Source organism: Carya illinoinensis, chromosome 1 (genome assembly GCF_018687715.1).
Source record: "Carya illinoinensis cultivar Pawnee chromosome 1, C.illinoinensisPawnee_v1, whole genome shotgun sequence".
NCBI lineage: Eukaryota > Viridiplantae > Streptophyta > Magnoliopsida > Fagales > Juglandaceae > Carya > Carya illinoinensis.
The window spans coordinates 7,316,683-7,336,242 of NC_056752.1; the positions used below are offsets into that span (position 1 = coordinate 7,316,683).

A 19,560-nucleotide genomic window follows, 5' to 3' on the forward strand; every position below is an offset into this window, starting at 1 on the left:
TTTAGGTGTGGCTTCTATCTATATGGGAATATCATTTCCCTTCTTTGAATTCTCCTCAAGCTTTGATAGCTCGAACTCTTTTCTTTTTTAAATTTTGATGCTTATCTTATAATTAATAAAAAGATTTTTTAATTTTTTTTTAAAAAAATCTAACCATTTAACCATTCAACCAAATGATTTTGATTAAAATGTTGTTATGGTATAACTTTTTATTAAAAAAATAAAAAATAAAAAAAGTAACTTATAATTATAAATAAAAATAACAATACTTAAGATAAATATAATAAACTAAAATATTTAATATATATAATATTATAAATCAAAAGTCCTAGTTGTATGACATATTATCGTACAAATTATCCTATTCATACTTTGAGAACATAATAAATATATTAAATAAGGTAGATTATAAATAAATTAATAATATATAATTTAATAAATCAAATACAACTAAGATATAATAAATATAACACATATTACAAATTTCAAAGCGAGTTTATACGAGTCAAATCGAGTTTATATATACGAGTTTTATTCACAAGCCTAAACTAAGTCAAGTCAAGTTTATACGAGTTTTGCTCGTTTATAATTTAAACAAATATTAGTATTTACAAAATACCATTTATTAAATTAACTTAGTCTGAATTAAGTATATACGTGAGAAGCTCGAGCTGTTCTATTCATTTGTTGCAGTCTTACTTTAGTCTAGAGATTTATGGGCGATAAAATGGATAATTGTAAAATCAATACTTGGTTGTTTTACATTTTTAAGACTTTATAATTTTAATTTTTATAAAATCGATACAGTAAATTACAAAATTGATGGCATGAATGTAGCCGAAGAAGGTGAGCAGGGGCATACCCAGCACGAAAAGGAAGGGAGGGGGTTGGGTGCCTTCAAAATTTTCAAATAGTTACAAGTTACTAAAATGGTAGAATATGAAAATACGATAGTTATAAATCTATAGCCATAACTGTCATGAAACTATTTTTAATTAGAGTTTTGTTATATATAAATAAATTCATGTACCGATTTGAATATTAATATTGTTGATTTTATATTTAAAATTTAAATTAAAATTATTTTTATTAAAATTTAATTTTATAACTAATTATATTAAATAAATATACGTATTAATATATAGAATCGTTTATAATTAAATTTTTTCTTTTAATTAATTGCAATGAAAAATGATTATAAATTACAACATCAAAATAGAAAGTACAGACAACATTCTGCAACTGCTTTTAATCATGTCCTGCATCGCGTCCCACGTCTACACATTTCATATTCCTTGTCGGTCGGTCCAGTCAGAGATGATGAAGAAAAAATAAATGATATTTAAGAGTCATGAATGCATAAATGTTCGTATTTTTTAAAAAAAAGTAAATAAATATAATATTTACATAAAAAATTTAAATTTTTTAATAATAGATTTTTTTTTTTAAAAAAAGGAATACAAGACACTTGAATAATTCATGACTATATTTAATATTACTCGATTCAAAATAAAAAAGAGAAGGAAATAAATCAAAATCCTTACAATAAAATTGAAGTAATAGAGCATGTTTCGAGATGGATGAAGCAAGAGGCTCAGAGAAGTTCGGGTCTTACAAAAATATCACAATACTCTGTATCATAACTCATATGGTCTTGGTCTCCTTCAAATTCTTCAAAAATGTCAAATTAGTATCCTACAATACTAGTAAGAATTCTATTCCCTTCTTGGTCTTGTAAGAAAGCTGGCTCCCTTATGAAAGAGCAGGGTTCCCAGCCTAAGGATTTCTTCTCTAATGTCCAAAAGAGTAAAATGAGCTCCACTCGACATCTACATGTGATCGTGTTCTTCCCACAAGAAAACATACCGACGGATCACCAAGCTTAGAGAATTTTATTAAAATTGAAGGGAAGGCATGTTTTGGACTTTGTAGAAATCCTGTCCCCTTTGGCCATCCTATCTTTGACTAACCAAAACATGTTTATGATCACCGATTGTTGTTAAGTGACGAGCTTTCAGCCCATCTGGAACCATCCTCAATTTGTTGCTTCCTGCAATATGCCAATCTCCAAATGGCAGAGGTTGGGCATGGATCCTTCCTCCACCTCCTAGTCCTATAAGTCATCTAATCTCTAAAGGATGAGGGATTGAAGTTGAGGAAATCCTCTTCTAGAACACATCATCTTTTTCCCCGTAGACATTCCCATAAGGCGTAGAATCGTTAAGTTGGGAATTTCTCCAAAGTCCGCATTAGGTCTTCCTCAAGACGAGTAGCTTATATGTACAAGGACAACTCATCACAAGAACACGAAGACCCGAATTCAAAATTTGTAGGCATGTGACTTTTTCCCAACTTGTTGAATCGAACCGCTGGATTTGTAACATCACAAATGAAAACATGGACATTGACCAGTGTCTGGAAAAGATTAGCCAATTGCAACTTCCCACTTAGCAAAACCAAGGTAGATATAGATGCCGCAATTGTTCCATCCTCTCAAACAGATAATTTGGCAACATGAGACCATTACATAGAGACCACAAATCTGGTATCTCCCACACCCACCCATCGAAATGAACAACTAGCCCTTTACAACTATACTTTTTCAGGTGAGTCCCAATTTTTTTCAAAGGGGTTGTATGAAACTTGCTCGTCCTAGGCATGCACAAAGTATTTTACATATAATATATCTATCAAGTCATATCAGCAAATTAAGGCACTCTTGACTCTTAAAAAACCAACAAGAACTTCTCATATACAACGAATTTATACTAAGAATTTATAAAGATCAATAACACAGTTTGTCGAAAAAAGTACGCAGTATTTTTTTTATTAAACAAGCTGAGAATGCATGGCTCTATGGTTTGCATTTTTAGTTCTCAACCCTCTTTTCTTCTTTACTAACCTTACAACATAAGCCCCACACACTTACATATTGAACCGACCTCCAGTCTATGAGAGGGGGAGAAATGCTAATAGCCCATCAATTCTAGTACAGGGAGATGCCAACGTTTAACAGCTGTAGTAAATAAATCTACAAGAGAGTTCATGAAATATGAAATGGGTTATAAGGACATCTTTATTAATTGAAGATTACATGTACAACTCTCAACATCGGATCACAAGCACCTTTCAGGCATAATCCTTTAATAGTCTTATACATCCTTTAATAATCTTATACAGCTACCTGTAATTTTTCAAACAGTATATAAACCAGTGAAGGGTTAGTCTGCAGATCGTATGACTTACGTAGCACATTGTGGGGCAAAACAGGAGAAAAAGGATTGTACATTCCCGGTCCTGAAAGTGCCACTTTCATGATCATTCAATCGTATTCAAAATGTCTTCACATGTCTGAAATACAGCCAATTCTGTCTCAATGTTTAAAAAACTCCAGTTCTCGGCTACAGTTGGCTTTGACAGCCTCCTCCAATTTCTCAGCCTGGTCAAAATCAACCTTGAAAGTTACCATACTGATGCCATCTTTACCAGTATCATAATCTTGCTTGATGTCTTCAACCTGGAAAGGTTGTAACTGTAAACACCAAGCAAGTGATCAGTACACAAACATTAAGTTTAACTTGTCAAAGATAGGATGTCTCCACTTATTCCATATAGGTCCATACAAAGACATCACATACTTAACCTGAAAAAGAAATATACATTTAGCAGATTTAAGATGCACTGTTCTTATGAACAGCTTATCTGAGGATCAGAGAGATTTTAATGGAATAAACTACTCAATTTAAACATACCAGAAAAAGGATGAAGTCATAATTTAAAGTACAAAGAAGTGACAAGAGTGTAGAAAGATATCCAATTCAATTACTTACTCTCTGCAAAACAAACTTGAAACAAAAGTTTGATCATAGTGTTAAGGCATATTAGAGAAGGTAATCTAGCAAAACACCCATTCTAAGAGATTAAGTAAAACGGAAGTTCTGTTCTCATGCATTTAACGGTAACAAATAATAGATAGACACATCAGCAATCCACATAGAAGTCATTTGAGATCACAGGATAGTAAAATTAGAACTAGAGAAATCCGTGTGAATTTCCTTCTGAAAACACAAACCCACTCATCCACTTTACCCACACCGCCGCACCCCTCCAGACCATAGCACCCCTTCAGCCCGTCGCACCTCCAGAGAAAGAGATCCCTTCAGATCGGGTACTACGAAGCCAATTCAGCTTTAATTAAAGAAAAGGAAAAAAAAAAAAATGAACTGAGAGAGAGAGAGAGAGAGAGAGAGAGAGAGAGAGAGAGAGAGAGAGAGAGAAGCAGCAGTGGTGGAGCTTTACATCCTTTCCAGAAAACACAGTAGAGAAAAGAAGAAGAAGCAACAGCAGGAGAAATTCATTCACAGGGATTTGGTGTCGTTCAGTGTACACTAGCTTGGTTTTCCTTTTGTGCAAACTACCATAAAACCTACCATTCAATATTGAATTTGTTCCCTTTACGCCATCTTTTTTCACCAGAAAATGGGTGAACATGCGAGGGATTAGATAAAGATCCCATCACTTGGGAGGAAAAATAAGAACAGTGAAACCCTTCTAAGTTCTCTATTTCAAGCATATAAAATGCACAAATCTTAACCATTTGAGCCAAAATCAAAGCATTAAAAAAATTCAAATAGAGAAATAGAGAAACCCAACAGAAAATGAACCAAGAAAAAGTAAACCCACAAAAACAAAACATAAGAAACGACAAAAATCCTTCAAAGTCGACTCGTGTAGTACCCAGGTCTTCAATGACAACAAACTAAAAACCCCTAAAAATCCTCACAGTAGAAGAAAGGCAAACTGATCAATCATCAACGGCATCCATTTCAAATGGGGGTTTACTTCTACTCAATCTCCGTTCAACCAGCTAAAATTTATTCTCTAAGTAAAATGAGAGGATATAGACAAAAGAAAACAATCAAAAGAACTCAAAATAATAGAAATTTATTCATTTTTTATTTAGTTAAAGAGCAAGAGAAATTTATCAGAATATTCTGATAACAGTTACTGACTGTATAACAATGCATTGACAGGGACCAATAGCAACCACAAAAGATGCACAAAAACTAATTAATGTGACTTCAGATCACCTGATGGTACAGAATACCCAAAAGATCAAATGGAACCTCCACACCCATTGGGACCTGCAATCATAATCAACACAATCAAAGATGCCAAAAGAGTTAGTTTACCAGATTAAAATAAAAGTGAAATATAACTAACAAGCATTCTTCATAAAAGTGGAGTAGCATGCAGAGGCAATCGTAAGTAATGCACATAGCAACGACAGGAAGAAACCTAATACCTTAGATTTCACAAGACAAGTAGGGGCATTTCTCAAGCATTCTGATGCAACTCCTCCATAAGCCCTGACCAGTCCACCAGTTCCAAGTTTAATTCCTCCGAAATACCTGGAATTTAAGTTATGTGAACAGTATGAGAACTGCAAGAATATACTAACCAACTAAAGCTCATCAGATAACACAGCTAATTGAAAGCAGAGTCCAATACATGAACTCAGTGAAACAAGATGTACTATCAGACAAAAGTAAAAACAATGGGTTTCTTTCTCCTTTCTTTTCTTCTAGTAATTCCAATAGATGCAAAAGCATTTGACACCATTGATATCTATCACTCATATCACTGCTGTATGGAGGATAATCCCTCTGTCTTACATGGTGTATTTGGCTAATAAAATGAAATTTAATTAAACCAAGTAGTTAGACATAGCCCAAGTACACAGGAAGTATACAAGAGAGAACACCACAAGCAAGGAACTAGAAAAAGCAACAAGGAAATCATGAAAATTAGCCCCATCTAGAACAATGGCAGAAGCCCAAATGAATAAAGTATGAAAGAAAAAGCCTCTAGTCCCTCCTCCCATTGAGCATAACTCTACTACCATAACTCATAGGAGGGCAGTGAAAAAATTTTACCTGATCACTACTACCATAACTCTATCTATTCCTGACGAAACAATAGCAGAATGTATTGGCTTGCCAGCTGTACCCGAGGGCTCACCATCATCATTAGACCGATACTGGTCTCCAACCTGAGAAGCAGAAGATAAACCACATTGGACTTGATTGAGAAAACTGTCACCACAAACAGGACCCCTTATATATGCTTCTCATGATTTATCTCCCAATGGAGTCCATTCCTCTTTTGCATGGCCGTGAAGGCCTGTATCCAGAAAAATCAGAGTCGGAATGATGTATATGGGTCTGAACAGAGAAATGTTAGATTCAACCCCCGTTTAAAGTGGCCATTCAAATATCAAACAAAGTTTAAACTTATTCCTCAATCTTTTTTTATTTTTTTATTGGCACCGAGTGTCTGGGAGTAGCGTCCTGACAAATCCCAGGGGTGCACAGGCCCTCGGAAATGAGTTCCCACAAGTGTACCTCAGGTAATTCAAGGTCATTTCCAGCCCGATGCCCTAGAAATTGTTTGCAGCCAAGGGGACTTGAACCTTAGGCCTAGAAGGAGCATAAAACCCAAGCCCAAGGCCTTTACCACTTGAGCCAATGAGGTCCCATCTAGTACACAAAGTTTAAACTTATTCCTCAACCTTTAACTTCGAAATGCTCTTGTAGTCATTCTGAGGCCGTTAAGGGTAGCTCTAATGTTGACTCATTCAGAGCTGAAGCCCTCATTCAGGTCCCACAAGTAGTCATACAGTTTGAATTAGTGATAAAAATATTAAAAAAAAATGTTTCCAAACCACAGGGATGCGAAGCATAAAAGGACCGCCTAATGAATTCTTCCTCCAAAATCACTTTAAGGGGACAAAGTAAATTGAATTTCTTTTTCAGAAGCTAAACCAATTAGGGTCATCGATATAGGAAATTATAAATTAGTGTACCTTATAAGCCCAGCAATTGTGAGTAGCACGGGGATCTCGGACCTAAAAATCAACAAAGAAATTAAGTCATAGAAGCTTTGTTTTTCCAAAAAAAAAAAAAAACATTTTATAGAACCCTAATTATACCATTCAAAAACAACTGTTCTGACCTGACTAAATGTAACATGAAAGTGGAAAATCAAATGCACATATACGACCTAAAAGGGGAAACATGCAAAAAGACGACAGAGCATCACCCGAACTAATGGAACGGAAGCAAAGTATGAATTCAGGAGATTTCGAAGGTTCAATGAAAGAATAAAATTATTGCCGAATTCACAACGTTATTTTTAGCTCCAGGGAATTATCCGAAATTCTACATACAGGTGAAAGAGGAAGAGACAATACAGAATGACAGAAGAACCTGGGATAGGAAGGAGAGAGCGGATCGCTCGTCGGAGATGGGGCCAGCAATGGCGATGAATTTGCTCTTCTTGATTTCTCTCTCGAATGTCACTCTCTCTTTGACAGTCGTGTACGCACCCGCGTTGCCACTGCTGCTGCTGCTGTTTCCAGTAACCATGGCTCTCTTGGCTCCAGCGGCGGCGAGAACGAAGAGTGAGGTGGAGATGCGGTGGTGTGGCTTCTGGTAGCGGAGGTAACTTGGTGCCACCGGTGTTATTACTGTTAGCATTTGCTCCGTAAACGCCACTCTCATAATCCCACCACTTTCAAAGGTTTTCTTGGCAAGTTATCACGCTGTCAAACCCCCCCGGACGCTGTCGTTTTAAAACAGCTTTTATAATATTAAGATATAAATAAATAATGGCCCTCTCTACCCTTTAGCAAATCTAGTGTAAATTTAAACATGATAGGAGTAGAAAGAAATGATAAAGATGAAGACCCAGAACACAGATCGATGGAGAAAAGAATCGTTGATTGATTTTTTTTTTTTTTCCCTTAGAGCATAAATAACAATGCTTTCTTTCAACTCAAACCTCAAGAAAACGTTTGAGCTGATCTATCACCACTTACTCTTCTTAATGTTACACCAGAATTTACAACAAAAGGATTACCAAAGCCATATTGCTCCAATTCAGTGTCCCTACAACCACTGCTACAAGACTTTCTACATTGTCTACTGGTCTCAGTATACAAAATCCCTGAGTTTCCATTCCCATCCAAATGCTCCCTCCAGCCATTGCCTCCAGACCCTACCCTCCAAATGTCATTGTCCATTTCTGAATCTCCATCTAAGTTTTCATTGGAGGAAGATGAAACGGGGTCCGATGAAAGCCCATAATGGCTGTACCAATTGGGTCCGACTTCTCCAAATATGTAATCAGACAAGTCGCCTGTGCTCGACGAGTCCTTGATGCTTGCGGTGCTGCAAGAACTTGCATCTGAGCTGCTGAAAAGGGAAGAACTTTCACTGGATGAATCCACTGATGGAATTCTTTGCATTGAATGGAATCTCCAATCCTCCGGATGGAACAATTGATTATAGTGCTTTCCATGCTTATGCTGTGCTGTCATAGTATTAGACTCTGTTTTGGATGTAGTCAGGCTGGAAGGAACAGCTTCCAAGTTCCTTTTCTTTAACCGTCCCACATGAGACACCACATTGTTCCGTATAAAAGCTGGGGCTTTTGGAGAGTGCCTAGTAATAAAAGGCGGTAACGGTAAGAAAAGCATATTCCTAAAGAAAGGTTAAAATTCGCAATATGCAGGTTGAGTTACAAGTTAATATACCTAGCATAAAGGAGCATGTACGCCCCTTGCAACAAGACCCTCTCCAATTCCACAGGTTCTACCTACACACAAAAAACGACACCAATCAGCTCTAAAATCAGATAATACAACTCTAGCCTAATATTCTTGATATGCAAGTAAAAGCAAACTTCTATTATTTCAGGTATTATAGTATATTCTAATCAGGCAATACATATGTTTCAACTACTCATCTACAAACACATTACAAAGAATGATATGAAAGATTGCAAACGAAGTATATTTGTATATATTATCGAATAACCAACAGCAACAATGGATTTAGTTAACAGCATAGTATAAGTTTTCCTTTTACATCTAAGATGCAAGAAGTTTTGGTAGTCATATGAAAAGGTCTGATAACTTGTTAAAGTTTCAATAGAACTTGGAAAATCCTGTTTTGTAAGTCAAAAATGAGAGGAAGACTTCAGATTTGGCACCTCATAATTTCAAACCAAGCATGGCCTAACTCAGCAGTGCATTTGTAGACTAAAAAGAAAACAAACTTACTGTGCTATCATCTATCCTGAACCACTCCCCATTGAAATTCTTCACATAACACACGTAGTGACCAGAAAATGCAGCATTCATGATATCCAAGTGAACCACCACTGCATAAAGATTGTACAAAGAAGACTTATCACACACTCCATTCATATACGGGGCCATGTCGAGGACCTCAGGAAATTGAATCGATTTGTTTAACTTCTCAAAGTTACCGGACTGCAAGGGATTGAAACAAATGGCATTAGATTTTTTTGATAGGTAACAAATGGCATTAGATTTATAAGTGAAAAAGTAAAAATATTGCATCAAAGCAGGTTAATAGTCACGAACTTACCCGAAATCGCTTCAAAACTATTGTCAAAATATTTGGCACCTCCAATATTGTCAACTTCTTTCTTGCCTTCTCATAAGATTTACACCTAGATAAAACAAGAAGAGGTGCGGAATGAGAATTATTGAGAAAATAACCCACGTGATCAGAGCAATTCAAGTTTTCAACCAGAAAATAGATGAAAGCTAAACAAACTTCAAAAAAACAAACAAAGAAAATGACAACTCTAAGAGTTGTCAAATAAAATGACAACTCTAAGATTCATTGCACACAACTCATTATCCAAAGCTAAAAGTTTGGCAGGAGAATACAGAAACAATAACCAGTGAGTTAGGCTCGTTTGATTGAGTTGTTATTGGTCTCAAGTTATTTTTTTTTTTTTAATAAGTGATTATTGGTCTCAAGTTCAAACCTTTCTAAGATTTACTCGGAATGCATAGAAAATATATTAAAAGAATTTCTATGTTACAAAAAACAAAAAAACAAAACAAAACAAAAGAATTAAAAATTAATCACTCCCACACAAACAATTCTGGTAAAATCTCCATTACCTACATCTAAGTAACATACACAGTGCCCCATCCGAGTTACTAGGCCTTCACAAAAACTCAAACAAAAGTAGCAAACACATCCACACAGTAATGTGTCTATTTTGCACAAAAGTAACTTCCTTGCACCTACACCTTCAAGCCCCACCCAAAGAAGCAACAGAAGGGGAAAAAAAGTGGGGTAGGGAAGGGTACAAAACCGAAAATCTAATCTTGGTTTGGGCATGTAGATAAGATGTCCAACAAGGCAATGCAGGATTTGATTGACAAAACAATGAGTACCAAGTATGCCTTTGAGTATGATCAGTAAACAAGCTATATTGAGCGGAAGGCAATACCAAATTTTTCATCTTGATAGAAAAAAGAGTGTACTTTTTATATATGATACAAATGGGCAAATGAAGCCAACCTGCTGCAATAGTACTTGTTATCTCGGTCCAAAATTTCAGTAGCTGTAAATTGCGCAAGAGCCTCTTCAAGAGTTCCAATGTCCCCATCTATCTCAACAGTGAGATCCATCATTTGCTCACAACGCTCAGATTTGCCAAGACACTTCATGCACTTTATCTGAGAATCCCGGTTATGGTAGTCAATTGCACAAAATTATTGCCACCACCAGATGCACTTTATTAAAGAGAAAACAATTATTAAAGTATCATGAAATAAGGAACAACCTTAGATCGAAGGTAACCCCCGAAAGTCAGGCCTACTAGAGTTGTTTCTTCAGCCACTGGACCCATACTCCCAGCTTCCTTCAGGCAAACAGATTGCATTGTATCAACAGCATACCTGCCATCTTATTAACTGATCATGTGATGCACATTTAAGACAGCAAAAGAGGAAAGTAGATAGAAATATGAAAATTTACAGATCCAACTGGGAAAGTTTTCAGATGGCTCACCTCAAAAATTCATGCGCGTCTTCTTCCTTCCCATGACCAAGATTACTTCCAATTTTATGTATTTTGGATAGAATCCCAATGGGAGACAAAGGGGAATAGCCTTCCTTTGCCTTCTGAATTAGAGATTCAAACTCACAGATAAAACACCACCCCTTCCTTCGGCCTGGGACAAAAGATGAATATTGTAAAATGTGAGAAAGAAATCAAGCACAAAGGCCAAATAATTAAGCAAGTAATAATCCCACGGGAATCACAAAGAGAAACTTGCATGATTTAGAATGAAGCCCATGAAGAAGATACGAAGTAAGAGGTCGAGTAAATGCCAAGCACTGGAGAACAGCATTAGCATAACAGCTGCAGAAATTCCAAGGAGAAGTTCATTACGTTAGCAGAAATATAGAACTATTCCTTCTGTTTTTTAATTATCGAAAAAAAATATATAGAATTAATTTTGACAAGGAAAAACATGCTATTAGACCAGCAGAGAGAGAGAGAGGGATTTTGCTAGTTCTCACTACACAATACGTGAAGTAGAAAATGATAGCATCAAATTCCAGTAATCAGATGTAACACACTGACCAACAGCAACACAAGCGAAAGAAACCATGTATGGAAATTAAATGATAACTCTTCTTCACAATAGCTTTTGTTTGAGCAAGAAGAAATAATTTTACCTTGATATAGCTGTCATTTAACTGTAAACAGAATATACTTACAACCTACAGCTTTGAGCAAAATCACAATATTTATACATTAGGCTTAAACCCTGTATCAAGGTATGGAAATTAAATGAAAGCTCTTCTTCACAAGAGCTTTCGTTTTAGCAAAAAGAAATAATTTTACCTTGATATAGCTGTCATTTAACTGTAAACAGAATATACTTACAACCTACAGCTTTGAGCAAAATTACAATACTTATTATACAACATTAGGCTTATACTCTATGCCCAACCTCATAAAAGGACATAATTGTTCTCCTCTGCCTCACACCCTTTTTCACTCTAGTTCCAGTAAATAACAGCATGGCTGCTTACAATTCATAGAACTCATTAAATGTCAGTTTATATGCCAATAAATTAGAAGCTGATAGAAATCGGCATCACCTGTTCCCACAATTTGTAAGGCCAAATGGGCATAATTCCACCTTATCATAACAGTAAAGTTGCACAAAAAGTTCGTATGGAAAGACTATCTGTCAAAACAGAAGCAAATTTTGGGGCAAAAATCAATAAAAAACTATCACAATGGAAACAAAGAAGTTACCAAAAAAAAACTATAAGATTTTGTCAAAAACCTTGCAATTGTTCCTTCCAGCAATATCATTTCCAAGACCTGACAATTTGTGTTTTGACTCTTTTGAGGCCCTAAACTGCTGTACAACTTTCCGCACTGATGTTTTCAAGCCATTACGAATATCTTGTGGCAAGCTTTGGCTGCTACCAACTTTTGCAGATAAAGTATGACAACCATCAGTCTTTGCAGACTTGGGATGGGAGAAAGCATGACCCGTGGTGGCTGAAGATGGATGATCACTAGAAGCTTTAAAAGACAAAGACCTAACTTCTTTACACTTAAATAATTCAGAATCATCTTCCCCACCATCAGCTACAGAATCTGACACTGAACAGTTCGGGGATGGCAAACACCTAAAATTAGAGGCATCTGTAACTGACTTTCCTGGTAAAGCAGATCCTCTGGTGGGCTTACAATTGCGAGGACTTTTTAGCTTCACATCATTGGTCATAAGTGGCTTGGGTTTAGAAAAATGTGATTTGTCAACCCCTTCATCAATATGACCAGATTTCATCTTAGTTGACTTGCTTGCACAAGAAATACCATCTATAAAACTTACTGAATTAGAAGACTGTGTGGGAAGAGATGTAGTTAGTTCCATCTCATTAAAGCTAGCAGTTCCACGGGGCATATCAGGGGCATCATCATCAGAAAGAGGTTTCTCTGATCTGTCGATTGTGCCAAACCTGATTCCCTGATTGGAACAAATATCAACAGAGGATTTACTTCCAGCATCAGACAGAGAGAAACAAGCAGATGGTGAGGAACCAGAAGATGCAAAAGCAGTATGTAGTCCTTTCGTATCTGCACAAGGCCAGACAATATTAGCATCATCCATCATCAGTGAAAGTTTAAAAAAAAAAAAAAGTGCAAATTCCCTCCTATGCTATTATTACCAAAAATTTCAGACTGTTTTTCCAATCCTGCTTTCCCACCAAAGTCACTTTTATCTTGATATTCCAAGGCACCAAGTTGAGGACAACATTCATCTCTATGACCTCGTCTCCAGTGCATAATCTGGCACTTTCCAGAACTACAAACAAAAGATACAACTTCCAAAATCAATCAACATTATCTCGCCCCCCCCCCCCCCAAAACAAATTAAAAAAAAAAACCAAAAACAAAAACAAACAACAAAAAAAGAACCATAAAAGAAAGGAAATGACTACCAGTTCATACATCCAAAATCATATATGTGCAGATATTGAAGAAGGAATCAATGAATATGGCTATATTTAAAAATAAGTAAATTTAGGTAACTGTTTTTTTTATAAGTAAATTTAGGTAACGTATTCTTAAAGAAATGCATGTATCACAGGTGAACGAGCTCCAGCCTTCTTCAAAAAACAGAGCTCCTCCTTCACACCACCGAGCTCCAGCTTCAGCCCAGAAAGTACCTTCTGCCCCCTCACTATCCCCTGTACAGGTATCGGACAGACCACCTCCAACTATATCAGGTAGAGAGTTTCGACCAACCCTCCCTGCCAAAGAACATTCCCCTGCTACCCATTTATTTTTGTCTTTTTCTCCATTTTGTGACGCCAAAGCCTGTCCTGTATCACCATGCACCGCCACCCTACTACCTACTCTACCACCCATCGCAGCCTTAGCATACATCCTAGCTTGCCTACCCACCTCTTTCCCCTTCCCATCACCCTGGACCACTGTTGGAACCTTGGAGAGGCGTGATGGAGCTTGCTTCATCTCCATGGACAGACTTTTCCAACCCTTCCAGGACCACAAGAAGGCCTCGACGCCCATTACCACCATACTCAGTGACTTCCAAGTAGCGTCCAAAGGCATTGGAACACCAATGAACAACTATTGCCACAGACCCAACACGATAAGCCTTGAAAAAATCCTTTCATCCCTCCAACAGGGAGCATCCTTCCACCGTGTTGCCAGCCAATGAGCGCTGGAATGGCTGAGTACCATCTCCTTCGTGACCTTCCTGCTTCTTCCAGTGATACGGAAGTGGCTTCCCCACTCTAACGATAATACAAAAACCATGGTTTCTATTAATAAATGTTTTAAGAAGCCTATCCTGGACCAGAAAGATTACAGACCCAGGAAAAGCTAACAGAATGATGATTCCGGTGTGGATCACCAGAAAGAATCACCCATGGTAGAACTGTACAGAGAGAAATGTACCTAGGCACAATTTAACAACATTGCTTAAGGTGCCAACAGTACAAGTGGTGAGAATAGCATTCAAATCAACTTATAATCTGAGTATCTTCAAATAGTCAAAAGAGCATACGCCATACTAGCCCAAGTGGCTTCTTTGACCTAGCTACTTTCTTTTTTCATTTTTTTGATAAGTAACTGTAAGCTTTATCGATAATAACAATAGGCAGTGCCCAAGTACACAGGTTGTACACAAGAGAACTTTTTTATTGATAATGAAACCTAATTACTTTCATGCAAGGAAACCACCTAAATTGACATAGGTTTTGAGTCTCACACCCCTTAATGAGATAGGCCTTGCAAAGTTCACTAAATTTCATTTCAAGTCAATGCTATATCCAAAAAACAGAATAATCTCCAGTCATACTCATTCCTAATTCTTGTAAATGCCAGATGTCACACGGGAATTGAAGACAGGTTTTAAAATTTTAGTAAATTACCCTCATAGACTTTTTATTTAGCAGATTCACCTGTATATCAATGTTGCTCTGTCCTTGGAAGTACTTGAAGCATTTAAAAAATAAGTTTCAACACACAAATTAAAGTCCAATTGAAGAGAGAAAGGTTTCTTACCAAACAAACAATGTAAAACCCCAAAGAAGGCCCAAGCCACATCTGGGCCATGCTCCAAAAGGATGAGTCAAGGTACAATTGAAGCCCCATTGGAACCATTATAAAGACAAGAACTTCTCCCTCCCAAGCAATGTGGGATCTCATACACCACCTATCATCATCACTTAGTATGGAGTATCACAATCTCCCCCCATTTAAATTCCCGACGTCCTCGTCGAGCGATTCCATTATAGGTGGTATGGATCAAGTCTCACACTTCTGGTTGGGATAAACTCTAATATCATTTGTAATGCCCCAAATGAGGCCAAAGCCACATATAGGTTATACTCCAAAATGGGTATTCAATAATAAAATTGGAGCCCCATTGGGACCATTAGAAAGAACAAGAACTTCTCCCTCCCAAGCAATATGGGATCTCATACACCACTAATCCCCATCTCTCAGTAGGGGGTATCACAAACAATGTGCAACTTCTATCTTAACAATACAATCAAGAACAAACTTCACCCAAAAATACATGCACTGTATGGATTCCTTTCTTCTCTAAAATCTAAAATTCCTCAAATCCCATGAGCCCCTCGTATCATCAAACATGCTTCTATCTATATAATACAAATGCGAGCAACTGAGTGGCAAGGCAGCTAAAAAAGAAAATTGTGTTGGAAACAAGGAAAAGCATCAACCGAGCTAAATTACGCCTCCTTGGCCCCCTTCAGGTGATTTTTTAATCATTACCAAGTATTTTTCTTATTTAGCTCAGCTTAGTTCATATATTTCTATTTTTCAAAATCATGTAATGCACTTTTATTTCTCTTAAGAGTCCTTTATTAATTTTTAAACTGTGTTATTCTAGTAACGGCTAACCTCTAGACATTTCTAAGAATATTTAGGTGGTTCCTATTACAAATTTTTCGTACTTCACAGGTGCTCCACGGAAATATGTTGATCAGGCAGAAACCATTAAAGACCATCTGAGAGTCAAAGTCAACATTGTGCTAAGTAAGGGCCAGAGATGAATGGATGAAAAATAAGTATGAGCAACTCCTGCCAACTCAATCTGGTAATATCTTCTATGATTCCAAATAAAGAAACACAAGGTCAAATAATACATGAAGTCAGATTCTGACGTTACTAATCAGTTTACTATTCTAAGCTTCCATTTGCAATATCCTTTTGTTTATTGGACCCAAAAATAAAATCCTACGGTCAAACTAATCGCTTTGAGTCTTTGAAAACCAAATATGAAATACAAACATCAAAATCCCAAGCCAACAATTTGGAAGCATAGAGATTTTTCGCCTACAAGCAACCCGTAAAAGTCAATTAATTCAACGTATGGATTCTAAGGGCCCCAGAAACCAATGCAATTACGAACACACAATTGCAAGCAAATACACGCACATGCACAAATATTACAGTTTAAGGAATCAGAAAATTAACTTGAACGAGAGAGATTTTCAAAGGACAGACCAGTATCTGACTATCTTGCACTGAGAGCAGCGCATAGTGGTAGGGCTATAACAGACAGCACACTGGTAGCGCCGCACTACCGGCATCGAAGTGTACTCAACTGTAGCTTCGACCTCAGCCAAGGCGGCCTCCTCGGAGGCCATGGCGACCAGCCTCATGATCTCCTCCTTCTTCGCCGCCGCATCCCTCCACTTGAGGCGAATCAAAAGAGAAACAAAAAAAATCGAAGGCAAGAGGAAGGTCAGAAACCCTAGGATTCCGGGAAACAGCATTGGCTTAACCGGCGCCGAGGATCAGTCCAGAACAGAGAAACCCTAGGATCGTAATTTTGCTATACATAGATGTGGTGGCGGTGGCGGTGGCGGCGGCGTCGGTGATTCGGATGCGCCGGGCGGTGTAACAGAGGGTGGTGCGTGGAGGGGCAGAAACGGAAATTCAGGTGACGGTGGTGGTCGTGACGATAAGCATCTCTGGATTTATTTTGGGAGATTTCGGACAAGACACTCGGAGAGTTGTATTGAAAAGAGAGGGAATGAAATTCTGTTTTGTCGTGCAATTTACTTTTCCCTTTTTCCCTTTTTTTTTTTTTTTTTTTTTGGTCTGAACACATGAAGTGGCACGTCTTTAATTTTGTCCTCTCATTCAATAGTATTTCACTACTTTCATTCTCTAATTTTCGTCTCTTATACATTCATTTATTTATTTAAAAAATATATAAATTTAAAATTCATATTAATAAATTTAATTATTTTAATTAGATTGATACGTTATATTCTAAGTAACTAATTATTTTTAAGTAATTTTTTTATAAGAATATTTAAAAAAATTTACTATAAATTAAGAATAATCTAAGGGGAATATCTGTTACAATATAATATAAATGTTTTCTAATGGTATTTAAAAAAAAAAAAATGAATGAAGATGGCAAATCAAAACGTTAAATGCCATGCATGAATACACATTCTACATTATGACGACACAGAATAATTTGTAAAGTTCAACATTGAATGCCACGAAATAAAACACAAGTAGCACCTTTTGGTGAGGGTAACAAAAGACGGACAGAAACTGCAAATGTTGTTGTGTTTTCAAATTGAGATCAACTCGTGTTTTATAACGGAACGTAGTTTGGCTTTGACCCCTAAGTAGTTACTTCTTTACAACGTAAGCAAGAAAATGAAGATGGTGGAATTGTCTCCTTTGTCTCATTTTCTTTATGCCCAACAAAAGGAGGATCCAAGAAAGGAATATTATAATGTTGAGTCGTATACAACATGTCCACATGGGAAAAATAAAATAAAAGAGCACGTTATAAGAACATAAATTTAATGGCGTACGCAATGTATTTGTGAACGAGGCAAGAGTAATACGATGAGGCTTAGATAGTGAGATAAGATGAGATGGTTTTCGACAAAAGTTATAAATTAAATAAAATATTATTAAAATATTAATTTTTAATATGATTCTTGTTTTGAGATTTTAGAATTTAGAATTGTTTATTATACTTTATGTGAAATTTTAAAAAAATTATAATGATGAGATGAAATGAGTTAAAACAATATTTGTATCCAAACTTAGTATTTTGTTCTGGATTCTGTTATTTTCAATCACAGTAAATAATATGATTTATTTAGAAGAAAAATATATTTAGAAATCCACTAATTATAACACTCTAAATACATCATTAATGTAAAAACATTAAAATATTATTTGTGTTTTAACATTTTATAATGGCATTAGGTCCGATAATATGGTATGTTTACACATCTTATATGTTGTGAGACCCTATTTTAAGTAATCTCATAAATTAACAACTTAATATAAAGTGATATTTGAAATTCAAGCGATTAAGTGGGTGTTTGGTAAATACGAGAATTTTTGAAACTTTTTGTAAATTTTATTTTTAAACATTTCTCAAATAGAATATACTTTTTAATTTTAAATTTGTAATATTTTCATCTAGTCATTATTCAAACTCAAAAATCAATACAGCTTTACAAATTTCAAAACAAAAGCTATATTAAAAAACTATTTATAATTTTTTAATATTATTTTTGTTTGATGTTTGTAAAAGTTGTATTGATTTTTAGTTTGAATAATGATTAGGTAATAATTAGATGAAAATTTTTTAATTATTAAAATTGTGATTTTTTTTTATTTGAATGGTGTTTGAAAATAAAGTTATGAAAAATTTTGAGAATTTTAAAATAGAAATTATTTAACCAAAAAGATATTCCACAAAAAATAAACTCACAAACTAACGTTATTTAATGTGATAAAATTACTTTTATTATAAAATAAATCTAATTTATTATATAAAACCTTATAATGTGTGAATTTATTTTTTTAAGTTTGTAACTATAATAACTTTTAAAAGTAAATAACAAAATTCTGAAAAGAGTAGAATTTCAAAATGCTGCCTCATACACAACAGTCGTCGCTTTGGCCGAGTGGTTAAGGCGTGTGCCTGCTAAGTACATGGGGTTTCCCCGCGAGAGTTCGAATCTCTCAGGCGACGATTTCTATTTTATATTTTTTTATTATTTGATTTAATTAAATTGAAATTAAAGGCTGAGTGGGACCCGTACCAGAGACTGATCAAGGCCTGCCTTTGCCTTCCCCAAATCCAACCTCCACTTTTGCTGTCAACCTTTAACTCGGTCAGGGGTCGGCGAGGCTGACCCTTTGGAATTCCAAAAAAATCAGCTTTAGCATTTATATGGGCATCCCTACATAAAATCCCGAATTTCAAAGATTTCCCACAAGTTGGTATCCCAAGTCAAATAATGCCGTTTGGCACCCACGATTGGACACTTTCCCCCATTTAATTACTCGTCCTATAATTCAAACCTCTTGTTAAATTGATGTCATCTTCCCCACTAATAATTTTTCATAAATTCTATTAATAAGTCTTAAATACAACATATCACTCTTTTTATTATTTTCTTAATTTTTTTTCTTATTAAATATGCGTTATATAAATAATAAATAAAAAATTTTAATTATTTTAAAAAATTAAAACTTAAAAAAATTAAAAAAAAAATAAAAAATTAGATAATGTGTGATGTATGGATTTATGAATAATAAAACTCATAATTTTTAGAGTGAATTTGATTGTTAAGAAATATTAAAATGT

The 19,560-nt window shown here is 35.6% G+C and overlaps 2 protein-coding genes and 1 non-coding gene across 3 annotated transcripts; 1 reads left to right on the top strand and 2 right to left on the bottom strand.

Moving 5' to 3' along the window:
* Positions 1 to 3,048: 3,048 nt before the first annotated feature.
* LOC122308504 (IMPACT family member in pol 5'region) lies at positions 3,049 to 7,660 on the bottom strand. Its single transcript, XM_043121867.1, has 6 exons — positions 7,269 to 7,660; positions 6,866 to 6,907; positions 5,937 to 6,052; positions 5,306 to 5,411; positions 5,091 to 5,144; positions 3,049 to 3,532 (listed from the first exon to the last, which is right to left on the bottom strand). The coding sequence occupies exons 1-6, from the start codon at positions 7,560 to 7,562 to the stop codon at positions 3,374 to 3,376; spliced, it is 771 nt and encodes a 256-aa protein (XP_042977801.1). The 5' UTR covers positions 7,563 to 7,660; the 3' UTR covers positions 3,049 to 3,373.
* A 104-nt stretch (positions 7,661 to 7,764) lies between these two features.
* Positions 7,765 to 16,971, bottom strand: LOC122308494 (ubiquitin carboxyl-terminal hydrolase 17-like). The gene is made up of 12 exons (XM_043121854.1): positions 16,425 to 16,971; positions 13,091 to 13,227; positions 12,196 to 12,998; positions 12,005 to 12,093; positions 11,170 to 11,255; positions 10,902 to 11,064; positions 10,675 to 10,789; positions 10,410 to 10,567; positions 9,456 to 9,540; positions 9,125 to 9,337; positions 8,597 to 8,658; positions 7,765 to 8,504 (listed from the first exon to the last, which is right to left on the bottom strand). The coding sequence occupies exons 1-12, from the start codon at positions 16,694 to 16,696 to the stop codon at positions 7,844 to 7,846; spliced, it is 2,844 nt and encodes a 947-aa protein (XP_042977788.1). The 5' UTR covers positions 16,697 to 16,971; the 3' UTR covers positions 7,765 to 7,843.
* A 1,889-nt stretch (positions 16,972 to 18,860) lies between these two features.
* Positions 18,861 to 18,942, top strand: TRNAS-GCU. The gene has a single exon. It is a non-coding gene; the product is annotated as a tRNA-Ser (tRNA).
* The last annotated feature ends 618 nt before the right edge of the window (positions 18,943 to 19,560 follow it).